The sequence below is a fragment of the Mesoplodon bidens genome (assembly GCF_964165515.1).
Source record: "Mesoplodon bidens genome assembly, chromosome: 3".
NCBI lineage: Eukaryota > Metazoa > Chordata > Mammalia > Artiodactyla > Ziphiidae > Mesoplodon > Mesoplodon bidens.
This window is the reverse complement of record NC_138178.1, coordinates 67,034,008-67,049,295: the sequence shown is the minus strand read 5'-3', so window position 1 is coordinate 67,049,295 and position 15,288 is coordinate 67,034,008. Positions and strand designations below refer to the sequence as shown.

Sequence of the window (15,288 nt, the reverse complement as noted above, 5' to 3'; positions counted from 1 at the left end):
AGAAATTCCAGATTCTTTGGGGGGCCTTGGGGGGCTCAGGTCGGGAGGGGCCTACTCGGCTCCACCGCCAGAGGGCGCCCTCGGCCCGGTGGGCGGCCAAGCGGCCGTCTGGGGGCGCTACTAGCTCCCTGCCCCAGCTCCGCCCTAGAGCGGTGGGCCGCCGGCACCGGCCCCGAGTAGCCCGCGAGGGCGGGGCCAGGGCGGGGCGAGGCCGAGCCGGGGCTGGGGGGCGGGCCGGGGGCGGAGGAAGGAGCCCGAGGGGCGGGGCGGGGGCCGGCGACTTCTCTCCCTCCCTCCCTTTCTTTCTTTCTCTCTTTCTCACTCTCCGGTCTTTTCTTTGCCTCCGCTGCCGGCCGAGGGGGCGGGCTCTGCAGCCTTTGTTGCCAGCGGACCGAGCGTAGCCGCCCGCCGGGCCGGAGTCCGGGCCCGGGACGCCGGGAGCTGCACGCGGATCGGGCATGTCCTGAGCCGGACCCGGGACCGGGCAGCGAGCGGACGAGACGAGAGTGTGCGCGCGGGATCGCCCGGCGGCCGCCCGGCACCGGCCATGCCCGGCGGCCCGAATCCCCGCAGCCCCGCGCCGCTGCTGCGCCCACTCCTCCTGTTCCTCTGCGCTCTGGCGCCCGGCGCCCACGGATTTGCACCAGGTGGGTGGCCGCCCCGCCCCGGCCGGCCGGCCCTGCCACCCCTCCCCGCTTCCCCAGCCTCGGTTTAGCCCCTTCTCATCTCTGCTAGACCCTGTGCCCGCCAGGCTCTGCCTGGAGCTGTCGCGCCCCCTGGTGTTAGGGACAGGGGTGGGGTTGGGGCCGCGAAACCGCGCCTCCAGGGAGCCTTCCCTAGACCCCGACTCCGCTACCCACCTTGCCTGTAGCCGGAAAGAGCCTCTTAGACGCTCTTCGGGCTCCAGCTTCCCCACCTCGGGTACCGCAGAGCGCGTCTGTCTCTCCTGGGGATCTCTCGTCGAAGGAACTGGACGGAGCGTGGCTTACACGCGATGGATTCAGCTTCTCGCCCTCCTCAGTGCGCCTCGTCTGAAAAGCAGGCTGGCCAGGGCGCTGCGGACGAGGGCTCGGGGTCGCAGGTCTACGCGGTCCCCCGCCGCGCTCCCGCCCCGGCCCCTACCCACCGCCTCTAGGTGCCTGCCGGCCCTCGGCGGCTCCCCGGGCCGGGTCTCGCGCGGTCCTTGCGCTTCCTGCCTCCCCCTCCCCCAAGTGTGAAGGCGCCTGGAGTGGAGCGGGGAGAAGGAGCTTCTTTCCCCAGCCCTGGGCTTGGCTCTCCCCGCCCCGGCCGGCTGGCCTCCGACGAGCCTCTGGCCCGTGTCCAGAATCTTGCTCCGCCGCCGTCCGCCGCCGACCGCCGGGCCGCGGAGCTCCTGGAGCGTCCGGAGTAGCCGGCCTCGGAATTTAGGAACAGAGGGTGTAGAGGACCCCTGGCCTGCCCCTCAGGGAGCTCCTGGTCTGATGGGGGCGGGTCGAGTAGTGGGGAGAGACGTTCTGGCGAGGCAGACGGGAAGGCTTTGTAGGAGAGGAGGAGCCTGAGCTTGGAGGGACTGGAAGGATGGATGAACTTTGGATGGGCTGGAAGGGTGCGTGTGGGGGGTGGGGGCGCATCCCGGCCGGGCTTGGTGGAGGAGGGTGGCTAGATTAGGCCTGCGTGCTGGGCCTGGGGGAGACCTGCCTTCCCAGCAGAGGGATTGTGGTTGTGAGGCCAGAAAAGCATATGGGCCGGAACGTAGGGGACATTTAAACCAGATCTTAGAGGTTGGGGGAGCCGTTGAGGGGAGCAGCTGATAAAGGCAGTGTTTTAGGGAGGAGGCTCCCTATCTAGCAGCAATGTGTAGGGCATAGAGCAAACATCTAATGAGAAATACCATGTGCCAGCCTCCCTAGTTCTTATTTCTCATCAGCTCCACAACAGCCTTGTAAGGTGTGTGATGGAAAGTCCTTCTATAAATGAGGGAAGAGGTTCAGAGAGGAGAGGGACCCGCTGGTTTGGACTCCTGGGCTACTTGGGTGAAGCCTGTGTTTTCCTTCTGTCCAGAGCTGGGGACCCATGAGGAAGAACCAGGTGATGGGGATGAGGGAGCAGGAAAGTGGTTACCCCAAGGAACTGCCCCTGAGCCTGAACTTGGGTCCAGGCCCCCTGGCAGCTGTGGGAGAAACGTGGGGGAGGGAGTCCCCTGAGGTCAGGGTCCCCTTTACTTCTACTGCAGACCAGACACATGTATGAGCTTGCCCATTTTGTTAAATGGGGATGATGGTATCTACCTCCAAGGGTTTTTGTGAGAATTAAGTGAGATGCTAAATGTAATTGTTTTGCACAGAGCAGAGAGCCTACCACGTGGTGGCCATGATTTTTATTAATCTGCCAGGCAGACCCAGTAAGATCAGGGAGTCCTTGGTGTGTCCTATAACTTGAACCTGCCATTTGGGGTGGAGCTGAGGCAGGCACCCCTCCTATCTAATCTGGGTCCCCCTTCAAGGGGAGTGTCTGTCTCTAGTACTCCCATTGATACGTAGCATGGGGCTCTCCCCAGTCTGCTCCAGCTCAGGATCCCTGATCCTGAGGCTGCTGAGCTCTGTCATTTTCTTTGGACTTGCCTGGGGGATGTAGACCGGGGCCCCTGCCCACTGAATGCTACCTTCTTTCAGGCCAGAGAACTTATCTTGGGCTCACTTTTAGGAAAATGTGACAAACTAAGGTCTTGTTGGGATTGCTGGGACTGGAGCAGGGGCCATCAAAACACTGTATCACACATGTGAGCTCTATGTGTGTGTGCACACATGTGCTTGCAGGCAAGTGAGGACAGACTCAAGGAGGAGGGTGTGTGTGTCACACACACACACACACACACACACTGGTTATTTTTTCTCTTTGGCATGAACTGTGGGTCGTTTGAAGGGCTGGATTGTAACTCAGGTACTCGATAAGGAGGTGAGGATAAACACCATGTTGGCATTTCTTTGGAAAAAGCTCCAAAGTGACAGTTCTGTCACCTAGGGGTGATATTCAAAGTATTCAACACCCATTGTGGCAGGAACTCAGTCCAATCACACCCTGGTGGGACAGTCTCAGACATAAACCACTAGTAGTCCCTGCTCCCATCCTGCTGTAGCTTTAGCTCTGCTAGCTCAGCTCTGATGCACCCACAAACCAGAGACTGGAACCTGAAATTACCCTTTGCTGGCACTGGGTGGTGGTAGGTTCAGCCACCACTGTCTCTTCCAGGGGTCAGCTATCGGAGACGTTGAAAGAGTCTTTGTTTGTTTGTTTGTTTGTTTTGTGTTTTTTGTTTTTTTTGCGGCACGCGGGCCTCTCACTGTTGTAGCCTCTCCCGTTGTGGAGCACAGGCTCCAGACGCGCAGGCTCAGCAGCCATGGCTCACGGGCCCAGCCGCTCCGCCGCATGTGGGATCCTCCCAGACCGGGGCACGAACCCGTGTCCCCCGCATCGGCAGGCGGACTCTCAACCACTGCGCCACCAAGGAAGCCCCAGAGTTGTTTATTTTTTAACTCACTCTGTCCTCATTTAAAAATATTTTAATGGCAAAACAATACAAATTGACTATTGAAAATGAATGCAGAACAAAACAAGAAGATGAAATTTATTGCAGTAAAAGTGGTAACATCCTGTAAGTATTTTTAAATTTTTGATTAAAAAATATTTTATTACACCATTAGGCAAAGAGATAAAACAGGTTTTTAAAGAAATAGCTAAGGGCTTCCCTGGTGGCGCAGTGGTTGAGAGTCCGCCTGCCGATGCAGGGGACACGGGTTCGTGCCCCGGTCCGGGAAGATCCCACATGCCGCAGAGCGGCTAGGCCCGTGAGCCATGGCCGCTGAGCCTGTGCGTCCGGAGGCTGCGCTCCGCAAGGGGAGAGGCCACAACAGTGAGAGGCCCGCATAACGCAAAAAATAAAAAAAATAATAAAATAAAATAAAAAAAAAGAAATAGCTAAGTATACTTTAGAACTTCTCAATCATAACTTAGTTCACATTTGCTATATGTTATCTACTGTACTAAGCACTTACGTATTAACTCATTGAATTCTTACACAACCTAAGGTACGATTATTATCATACCCATTTTACAGATGGAAGGACGGAGACTGTGTGGCTGAGTAATTTACCCATGGCCTCACAGCTGTAGGTGGCAGAGCTGCAAATTCAAACCCAGGCACTCTGTCTCTAGAGCACATTAATTCTAACGCCTTTCACCTGCAGCATATTTCTACTTAGTCCCATTACATTTTTGAACTTAAGAGGATGCTTCTTTATAACCCACTTGAATTTCTGTCTTGCAATAATTTCCCAAGGTCTAGAGCAGGGATTGTCAACAGGACCGCATAACCCCGAGGTCATGGCTCCCTCCCCAGGGACACTGTTGAGCTCTTGGAGCCATTTCTCTCCAGTGGTTCCAATTCCCTAGCCACATACATCCTACCCTCTCCCACCCACACACGTTTGAGGACACTGCTGTTGCCTAGAAGTATGCCATGTAGAATTCGTTTTTCTGGTATACTGAGCACTTCATGGCTGGTTAGCGTCAGCACCCCCAGACCTTGAGCTTGTCTTTAGCAGCCTTGGCTGTGATGGTTCATGCCCTGGGAACTGCTCTTAATACTCATTTAAAACAAAGCCTTGGGGTGTGGCTGTTGTCTTATTCTCCGTCTATTTGCCCTGTGACCCTCATTAAATTTTCTGACCTGGATTCTCTGAGCAGATGAGGAAACTGAGGCTTAGCAAGATTAAGTGACTGTCTAGGCCACACAACTATTAAGCGGCCAAGTTGGCACCTGAACCTGGGTCTTCCTATGTTTAAAGCCCATACTTTTGACAGTGCATTATTTTGTCACTCCATTGTCTCTCATTTCACAAAACACACACCTGGGCCAAGCTTCTTACTGCTTGTTCCTCTCACCCCTGGCTTTTTCCTACTTCTCTGGGGGTCTACCACATGGTGTCCACAACCAAGATGCCCTCCTTATCTTCACGCTTAAATACGTACCTGTATGTCAAGGGACATTTCACATGTGCCCCTTTAATGAAGATTTTCTTCATCCCCGTCCATCTGTGGGGTATCCCCTCCCCTCTCTTGGACCTCCTCGGCACTGTGCCAGGGGTAAGCATCACGAGTGCCCTGCACCCATTTCTCCATTCTGAGGGATGGACCAGGCAGGTAACATAACAAGGCTGGTGGGAAGACATTTTTCTCGAAACATGGGGCTTCTTGGCCCATCTCTTGTTTTCCCATTTTTGTTAGAGATTCAGTTCTTTACTGAATGAAAGACAATACAGGTATGAAGCTGAGGGCAACCTATATGTAGCTACAGTGTTGAGAACACCATAGGGAGTGGTAGAGACTGAGGCAGATGGGGGAGCACAGGCCCTCTCTAAAGGGCCACTTTTGACAAGTGTGAATTTAGGCCTGACATGGATGGATGATGAGACTTTAAGCTGAAAATGGAGATTTTTATACAAAATTATGTGATTTTTTTAAACACTAGCAACTGATTAAATACTTTCCAACATTTTTGCTAGCCCAACAAACCACGCCACCCCCGCAAATCAATACACTGACAAACAAAAAACAAGTCTGCCGGCTGTGGTTGTGGAGTTGCCATCCCAAATGCCTTTATTAGGATGTCAGAGCAAGAAGTCTCCTTCAATTATCCAGCCCAGTGGCTTTCAAATGCCAGCCCTGAAATGGTTACAACAGAATCCCCAGAAGGTTTAAAAAAATACAGATTCTGGGGCCTCAGAGCCCTGGATCTATGGAATCAGAATCTCTGGGCTGGGTCCTGGACAGCTGCAGTTTTTCAGAGCTCTCCAGGTAGTGCTGATGTTCATTCAGCCAGGTTCACTTCCAGTGAGGAATTTCCTAGCTTCCCTGATGATCACAGTCCCCTGAGGCTCTTGGTAAAAACAGAGCTTCCATTGGACTTGAGGACACAGGGAGGGGGAAGGGGAAGCTGGGACGAAGTGAGAGAGTGGCATGGACTTATATACACTACCAAATGTAAAATAGATAGCTAGTGGGAAGCAGCCGCATGGCACAGGGAGATCAGCTCCGTGCTTTGTGACCACCTAGAGGGGTGGGATAGGGAGGGTGGGAGGGAGACGCAAGAGGGAGGAGATATGGGGATATATGTATACGTATAGCTGATTCACTTTATTATACATCAGAAACTAACACAACCATGTAAAGCAATTATACTCCAATAAATATGTTAAAATAAATTTTAAAAATACCCCACAGCTTCCCAGTCCTGTTTCCTGGAGATGCTGATTCAGGGGGTCTGGGCAGGGCCTGGGAATTTGTTTTTAACAAATTCTCATCTGAGATGTCTGGAAAATCCTTGCACTGGTGCCCTCCTGAAACTCAGAGACAGGGAAAATTTGTCCAGAGCCACACGGCAAGTCACCCCAGCCCACACTGCCTCGCTCGGAGCATGCTCTTAGAGGACCATGCCCTGATGGCTGGCCTGCTGGGGCAGTTATGGGCAGGGGGGCACACCACTGGCGTGTGCAGGGCACTTTACACGTGGTTTGACAGGAGGGCAGTTTGGGTTTCTGCGGCCTGGCCTGGATGCAGCTTCAGGCTGGGCTTGGCTTCCCTTCCAGCCCCAGCAGTGGCCACACAGAGAGCCCTGTGGGACAGCTGCAGGGCACTCAGGCATCCTTGTGGCCTCGAGAGGTTATTGTCACGAGCAGCCAGGATCCCAGGAGCTGAGCATAAAGCCAGTTGATCTGGGCAGGACCTGAAGCTGGGAGACACCTCACATGGGCCAGTTTCCTACCTGTACCTCAGAGCCTGGGAACTGCAGAGAAGGAAAAGGGGGAACAAGAGCATGAGCCCTGGGGTTCCTGCCCACCCCCAGCAGTGGTGCTCTTATGTGTGTATGTGTCCACATGAGATTTCTTTTGAAGACTAGGTCTGGTGGCCAAAATAGTTTGAAAAACTTGATCTGGTCCAACTCCTTATGTTGGCGAAGGGGAAACTGAGGCCCAGCAAGGGACGGACTGCTGAATGTAGAACCATGTTACTGAGAGATTGAAGCCATTTGGGAGATTTTATTACTCTCACTGTGTGGCTTTAAGCAAGTCTCTGCACTTCTCTGAATGTCTCTTTGCTTTCTCCAGAAGCAATCTGGGGACTCTACGGCAGGTGTTCTAACCTGGATCTGCAGCCATAGAGACCTGGGTAGAATTCAGAGGATTCATGACCTTGGATGGGAATATATTACATCTTTAATTTTTGTAACCTTGAAGTGAAATGTAGCATTTCCTTCAATTATAAATATTAGCAACAAATCACAATAGTGTTGGCAGTATCTGTGATTTTACTACCAATAGGAAAAGCAAAATATTTTATCTCAATACAGTTGCAGGTATCTTGAAATAAGGTTGACATTTATCACTACTTCTAAATCACCATAGTTGTTAAATTTGCCATTAGATCTTGTTTAGTGCATTAGTAAAGTAGCACATAATTTCACATCTACTTTTTAAATTATTTTGACAACTGTATTTCAATATGATCAATTTCCTTGGTATTCCTTGGTATATTTAATCTTATACATTTAAAAACATTTTTCTGAGAAGGAGTCCATGGCAAAAAAAGGTCAAGAATGAAGCTTACTGGGAAATCCAAGCAGACAGAATGACTAGGAGAGGATTCTGCAAATGGCAAGGGCCTGAGCAGAAGTCTGCAGAAGTTTTGCAGCCCTGGAACATTTTCATTCAAACTCTTAAATGTGAAAGAAATAAACTAGAGCTGCTCCGCTGAAGTGGTAGTGATGAGGGGCTAGGGAGCCCTATCTGGGTGGTCCTTCTCTGACTCCCCATCTCAGGAGACCTGGAGATGTGTGCAGAACCCTCAGGCACTTAAAAAAAAATCCATTAGGCTAATAGTCATACTAATAATACTTGCCATCATGTTCAGTCAGTGGGCCAGGCACTGCTATATGTGGAGCAGTTCAGTTCATTTAATCCACAGCTCCCAAAGTGTAAGCAATTATCCCCATTCTACAGATTTTACACAAACGTTTACTGAGAAACTACTAGTTTCCAGATACTCTGGCACTTAAACTCTTCAGCAAAGACTATGAAGATTCTTGCCCTCCTAGAGTTCACACTGGGAGGAGATGGAGAAAGAAAAATAGGAAAAAGAATGAAGATGTTAAGTGATACAGTATGTCAGAAGTGCTCTGGGGAAAAATAAAGCAGAGAAGGGGGAATAGGGAGAGCCAGGGAGTTGCAATTTTAAAATAAAGCGAGGAGAGCTTTGAGGAAGGACTTGAAAAGAAGTGAGGGGTTTAGTCAGGTGGAACACTGAGGGAAGCGTGTTCCCGGTGGAGGGAATAGCAAAGCGAAATCCTGAGGCAGGAGCATGTCTGACTTTGAGGAAGAGCAAGGAGGCCAGTGGCCGAGTGGAGGGAACTCGGGAAGTGTAGCAGAGATGAGATTGGAGCGGTAACCTTGCCTAAAGCCTCACAGGCCATCGCCATAACTCTATCTCCTGCTGTGTGCGAGCTGGAAGCCACGGCAGGGTTTGGAGCGGAGGAGGGCCATGCGATCTGACTGATTTGGAACGAATCCCTGTGACTGCTACGCTGAAAGAAGACTAGGGGAGAGAGATGCCACACGGGCAATCGCGGAAGCAGGGAAACCTGTTAAGAGGTTATCCCGATAACCTAGATGGAGCCATCGAGGCAAGGAGAGGTGAAATAGCACAGGTGGTGGGTGTATGAGTCCCGACACTGAGACTTCAGCTGCCCTCTCGGCCGCTCCCCACTCCAGTCCGGCTCTTCTCTCTGCAGAGCACGCCGCCGAGGGCCGGGCAGCGTTGGACATCGTGCACCCGGTGCGCGTGGACGCGGGGGGCTCCTTCCTGTCCTACGAGCTGTGGCCGCGCACGCTGCGTAAGAGGGACGTGTCCACGCGCCCCGCCGCACCCGCCTTCTACGAGCTGCAGTACCGCGGCCGCGAGCTGCGCTTCAACCTGACAGCCAATTCGCACCTGCTGGCACCCGGCTTCGTGAGCGAGACTCGGCGGCGCGGCGGCCTGGGCCGGGCGCACATCCGGGCCCGCGCCCCCGCCTGCCACCTGCTCGGCGAGGTGCAGGACCCTGAGCTCGAGGGCGGCCTGGCAGCCATCAGCGCCTGCGACGGCCTGGTGAGTGTGCACAGGGTGCGCTGGCGGGACGCAGGGCTGCCCCCGGCCTGGCCACGGACCTGCCTGCTAACTTCAGCCTGTTGGCTTTTCCTCTCCCAGCCTCAGTATTCACACCTGTAAAATGGGGTGGACAACGCAGGCCTCATTGTTCTCTAGCGATTCTCAAACTTTAATGCGAGCCAGAGTCACCCAGGCCTTGTTGAAAACCCAGTGTACCATGGTGGGGGGGTGGGGGGCGCGGGTAGCAAAGTCTGAATTTCTGGCAATTTCTCAGATAGTGTTGAAGCTGCAGGTCCAGACACCCCACTTTGAGAACCACTGTTTGTGGTGTGTGTAGACTAACTTAGAAAGCAGCTGAATCCCTCTTCTTTGGGGGATCAGTTATGAGTTTGTTTCCCTCCGTGCCCCCCCTCCTTTAGGCTGCTCTTCTCCAGGACAGGCTTCCTCACCTTTACCTCGCCTCAGGGGGTGATGAGGCAGCCTCGCTGGAGAGCAGGCCTCAACCTCCAGGTTTTTCTGGGTTGAGGTAATGCTGGCTACTGCCTGCAGCCCTAATTGCCTCCCTCTGCTTGAGTGCCCAGTTAGAGCAGCTCCACTCCAAGCAGGATAGGGCCCCTTTCTGCTCCCAGCTCCCAAGCGTGGAGTGTGGGAGGAGTTGGGGGGTTGCACATTCTCAGCCATCCACTGTTGGTGGGGGGAGCCTCAGCTCAGATTGCTCAGGAAAAGCCATGGGCTTTGGCAGGGCAGGGCCTAATACAGCCCACCTCACAGGCTCTAGGGTATCTGGGCCTTTGAAAGTCTCTCATTTACGCAGCCTGTGCTCCTCCCTTTCCGTATAGTTAATTAATCTTGTTGAGCCTGAGCGACAGGTGCATCATTCCCATTTTACAAATGAGGAGCAGGCTCAGAGAAGAACTTGCCCAAGGTCACCCAGTTATCCAGTGGTGGAGTCTGCATTCAACCCAGGCCTCCAGCCCCTAGAGCTGATAATGCACTGTTTCAGACAACAATTTGACACCTATGTGTTGTGAAATGATCACAATAAGTCTAGTTACAAATTTATGTACATATAGTTTTTTTTCTTGTGATGAGAACTTTTAAGATCTTTCTTAGCAACTTCCAAATACACAATACAGCATTATTAACTATAGTCACCATGCTGTACATTACATCCCCAGGCCTTTTTTTTTTTCTTCTTGATGTTAAGCTTTTAATTGTAATTCCTGCTTTTCTTTGGGGATGCAGGAGATGCAGACCCACTTCTTGCTTCTTATGGGCTCAGGGGTAGGGAGGGTGTATGGAGCAGCTTGCTAGGCTGGTGGCTTCTGAGCTTAGCCTAGAAGCCTTTGGCTGGGTGAAGCTGTAAGGAAGGACATTCCAGGCAGAGGGTACAAAGCGAACAAAGGCCCAGAGGGAGGAAAGCACAGTGTGTCGGGGTCAGTTGGGATGGTGGGCTCCGCTGGGCAGGACAGGCCTCTGGGATGGGTGGGAAGAGCAGCTGAGTGCCAGTCTTCCCCAAGTGACCCTGGTGCTTCTTTCCCAGAAAGGTGTGTTCCAGCTCTCCAACGAGGACTACTTCATTGAGCCCCTGGAGGGTGTCCCAGCCCGCCCTGGCCGTGCCCAGCCGCACGTGGTATACAAGCGCCAAGCCCCTGAGAGGTGGGCAGAGCCGGGGGACCCCAGGGCTCCAGGCACCTGTGGGGTGAAAGGTATGCTTCTCTGCTACCAGCTCTGGGGTAGGGGATGGGTCTGGGGGCATGGAGGGGCCTTCTAGAAACCTCTGTCAACACCTCCATGCCCAGCTCCTGTTAGACCAAAGGGACACAGACCGACAGGCACATCATCAAAGCCTGTGCCCTCCAAATGTGCCACGGGCCTGAGGCCTCTGCCTGTCAGGCCTGCCCCCACTCATGCCCTGGACTGGCTTCTGTCAGCTCATCCATCTCCCCACCTCAGGGCTCCGTCTCCATCTCTCCCTGCCCCTCCCCACTCACTGCCTGGGGCACCTCCAGCTGTGCCAACTATTCTTCGAGTGTCCAGGCGAGGCCGGGCCATACCCAACCCCAGCAGGACAGCTAGCCAGGAACCTCCCTCCCCTCCCCACTCTGGTCCCACCCCAGGATAACTAACTTCCATTTTGGAGACCTAAAGTGTGGCACCCAGCACCTCTTCTGCAGAGTGACCACAGTAAGTGCTGGCCAGTCTCTGTAAGGAGCTGCCTGCTAAGGGCTGCTGGGGTTTGGGGACTGCTCCAACTTCACAAGCTGCCCACAGCTCAGGGACTCTCTTTGCTGGAACAGATATCCAAAGAGGCATGCTTCTCGCCCTCAGTTTCCCCAGCTTCATAGATGTGCTTCCTCTTCTGATCTGGGGGCAGCCTGGGTCAGTGGGGCAGGTCCCCAGTGGGGTCAGCTGGTTGGGGTCTTGGTCAGCCTCCCCAGGCTGGGGGTTAGGCCGGGGGATCTGCATGTGTTGGGATGTACTTACCCCCCAGTGAGGGAGGGATCAGCGTGGGGAGGTAGGGGCTTAGGAGCTCGCCTCACGGACACAGTGCTTTATTGTGTTCACATCCACCATTTCATTAGCCCCCCGAAGTCACTCTGTGAGGCTGATCAACTTATCTATTTATAGTCAGGCATCCCCCAGGATCAGAGAAGGGAAGTGACCAGGTCAGGGTCACACAGCACAGGTCTGGGGCAAAGCCATGATGGGAGTCCAGGCCTTTTGCCTCTGATCCCAGCACTGTTCCCACTGACCCAGAGAGAGCTCACTGGGGAAAGGCCCTTGAGACGTGTGCCCTGGGCCAATCTACTGGCAGCTAACCCACAGCCCATCTGGGGCCCACAGAGTCCCCAGAGCTGGAGCCCCGGCGGGAGCGTTGGGAGCAGCGACAGCAGTGGCGGCGGCAGCGGCCGAGGCGTCTACACCAGCGCTCGGTCAGCAAAGAGAAGTGGGTGGAGACCCTTGTGGTAGCCGATGCTAAAATGGTGGAGTACCATGGGCAGCCAAATGTCGAGAGCTACGTGCTGACCATCATGAACATGGTGAGGCTGCTGCGGGCGGTGCGTGGGGGGTGGTGAGGGCTGCCAGGGGGTGGTGGTGTTGAGGTACAAAGGGTGGGTGTACCCCAGGCCCCAAGCAGGAGGTACAAGCTTCCAGCTCCTAAGTCCAGGAGGGGATGGGAGGCCCTGCAGGGAGTCACTAGGAGAGAGCCTGGGCAGAGGTGGGGCCTTTGGGGCTGCTGTGAGGACACCACTGAGTGTCGTTCCACCCCATTGGCTCAGCAGCCTCCACCCGCTGCCAGGCCCAGAGCTGGGGGAGGGGAGGCTGAGGGAGCTCGTAGACTGGTTGACCCATCCACACAACTCTGAACAAACCTCCCTCCTCTGTGCCAGGACCTGTGCTGGTCGCTGGGGACACGGAAATGACCGATCAGACCAGCCCCTGCCTGAGACATCAGCACGCAGCAGAGTTAGAAGGATCTGTACAGTTCTGTGTTCTACTAGCTGGTGACCTTGGGCAAGCCACATTACCTACCTTAGCCTCAGCTTGCTCACCTATGAACGGGATGACAATAGTACCTTACAGCATTGTCATACTGCTCTTGACGCCGCGGGACAGTTGAGATAACTAGGCCCCAGGAGGGTGAGTGACTTGCCCAGGTCACAAGCGAGGCAAGACAGAGCCAAACAGGAGCCCAGGTCTCCCAGGTCCCACCTGGGGCACTGTGGCAGGTTGGAGCTGGTGATTCCTGCTCCTATAGTGACAGCCAGTCCCTCCCTGCTGCTGCCCTGGGTGTGCAGGTGGGGGGCCTCAGGCAGCCAAGCTGCTTCCTTCGGCCCCTGGGAGAAAAGATCTCTGCCTGTGGCATTCTTAGCAGGCCACCCACTGAACAACACTGTTTTCCTCTTGGGCTGGGTGACTGAGAACAGGGCGGGGGGTGTGTGCTCTGCAGCTGATGTGGCCAGTGTCATGTGCTGTGACTTCCGCCCGTGCCAGCCTTACACCCCCTGCAACACTAAAGGAAGTGCACTCCGGATCATCGAAGGTCTGGCCACCCCTTTTATTACCATGAAGCCTGGGGTCAGAGAAAGAAAGGGGTGCCATCTGTGGCCACCATGCCCCCACTACTTCAGTCTGCATTGGCAAGCTCAGCTCTGGGCCGGTTCCTGCCCGACTTGGCCACCCATGTTGGCTCCCTCCTCCTTATGGAATAAAGGTCATAGCCTTCTGCCTGGCACTTGAGGGCTCTAAGACCCAGCCAAGCTTCTATTTAGCCTTGTCTGCCCAGGGAGAAAACCACTAAAGGCCAGGGTTCAGGAGGGACCATTGCTGGACAGCGGGGCCTGGCTTCTGGACTCGGGGTGGGCAAGGTCAGGTTCCCAGGCCATGAGATCCTCCACTCAGGGCCTCAGCCTGAAGGAGGCCCAGGAGCTTGGCTGGAGCCACCAATGGTTAGCTGGGTTTATTTGCCTCATTTTTTCTGAGTGTTCCATGTGGGCAGGTACTGAGCCCTCCAGGCTCCCCCGTGACATCCCCTGTCAAGGATCCGGCCCCAAAGCGGGGCCCCTTCTTGCCTCCCTGTCCAGGCTCACAGGACGCACACATTTACATTGTGAGCCCCACCCTGGAGGAGTGAGGGTCTGGCTCTCACAGTCACCTGCTCTGGACAGTATCAGGTTTTCCCAAGCTGTCGAGTCCAGCATTGGTGGGGACAGAGTCGGGGCACCTATGAGCCTAACAGTGCTGGATACCTGATAGGGAGACTCCAGCAGATGGCAGGGGCATGGGGTGGCATGCAGCCAGCCTCCGAGGAGGGCTGGACCGTGTGTTAGGGCTGGAGTCTTCTGAACACCTGCTGCTTGTCCAGTGCTCCACACTCACTGCCTCATCTAAGCCTCAGCCCCATTACATAGTTGAAGGAACAAAGGTTCAGCGAGGCCAAGGGGTTTGCTCAAGGTCACATGGCTAGTGAGTGGCAGAGCTGGGACCAGAGGTCAGATTTATCTGCTTCCAAAGTCCCACTCTGTCCTCTCTGCCCCTCAGCCTGCCCACAGCTGGGTCGCTGTGGTGGCCAGAGTATGCTGGAAGGATGGGGGAACAGGGTGGTGGGGATGGGGAGAACTTACCCTCTTTTCCCTCTGGAGCAGTTCTGTAACGCTGATGTGATGAGTGCCAGCTCTGTACCAAGGATGAGGTGATGGATGCATAAGAATAGGATCCCATGCTGGGGAAGCTGTACCTCATTGTAGCATTTCTCAAAGAATATTCCAGGGAGTACTTGTTCCAAGTGATGCTACTAAGTGTTCTGTGAAGAAAGATGGCACTGTTGAAAAAGTTTGGCAACACAGGGTTCAAAAAAAAGGAACACAGACTTTACTGCAGGACTTCTCAGAGACTCCAAAGCTATAGGCATTGAGAATCCCTCAGAGAGGAGGCAGGCAGCACTTTCCAAACTTAAGAAGTAAGAGCAGAAACTTTGATGCAGTCAGACCTGGGTTCTGATCCCCTATTCAGCCTCTCTTTGAGCCCCGTTACTCCATCTGTAAGGTGGGGATGGTCATGCCTGCCTGAGAAGTAAGAAGGTTAAGTGAGATAAGGCATGTGTCGCTCCCAGCATGAGGACTGTGTGTGCTAGGCTCGGTCAGTGTTACTGCTGCTGTTGTGGCTGCTTTAGCATCTGCCCTTTGGCCCCACAGCCACCTTCAGGACAGCTCACTCCTCTTTACCAGGGCCTCCTGCAGGTTCCATTCCGTCAGTGTCCTCTCTGTGCCAGACCCAGGTCTGAGCCCGGGAGCTCAGGTGGGTCTCTTCCAAGCATAGCAAGAGAGATCCCCCCACCCAATTTTGCGCCCTCAGTTCTATTCATGTCCTCTGAGGTCACAGGCCCTTTTTGAGTGGCTCATGTCATACCGTCAGCTCACTGGGAGCTTGTGGTCACCTGTAACCCCCAGATCTTACTCTCATGAATACTGCCCACCCTGGATTGCTCTCCAGGCCTGCACCAGAGCAGGACTCGTCTTCCCTGGGTATCGTTTTATGCAGACAACCACACTGACCTCAGGCCATAAACAGACACTCATTGGTTGATCTGGTCAACAAGTAATGACT

General features: G+C 54.3%; 1 protein-coding gene across 1 annotated transcript in view; it reads left to right on the top strand.

Moving 5' to 3' along the window:
* The first annotated feature begins 303 nt into the window (after positions 1-303).
* The window catches only part of ADAMTS7 (ADAM metallopeptidase with thrombospondin type 1 motif 7), a 55,272-nt gene continuing 40,287 nt past the window's right edge, over positions 304-15,288 (top strand). Inside the window, exons 1-4 of the mRNA XM_081229389.1 lie at positions 304-647; positions 8,822-9,177; positions 10,721-10,886; positions 12,025-12,221. Of these exons, the coding sequence (XP_081085515.1) occupies positions 548-647; positions 8,822-9,177; positions 10,721-10,886; positions 12,025-12,221 (819 nt within the window). The 5' untranslated portion in view covers positions 304-547. The remainder of the gene's footprint in view (positions 648-8,821; positions 9,178-10,720; positions 10,887-12,024; positions 12,222-15,288) is intronic.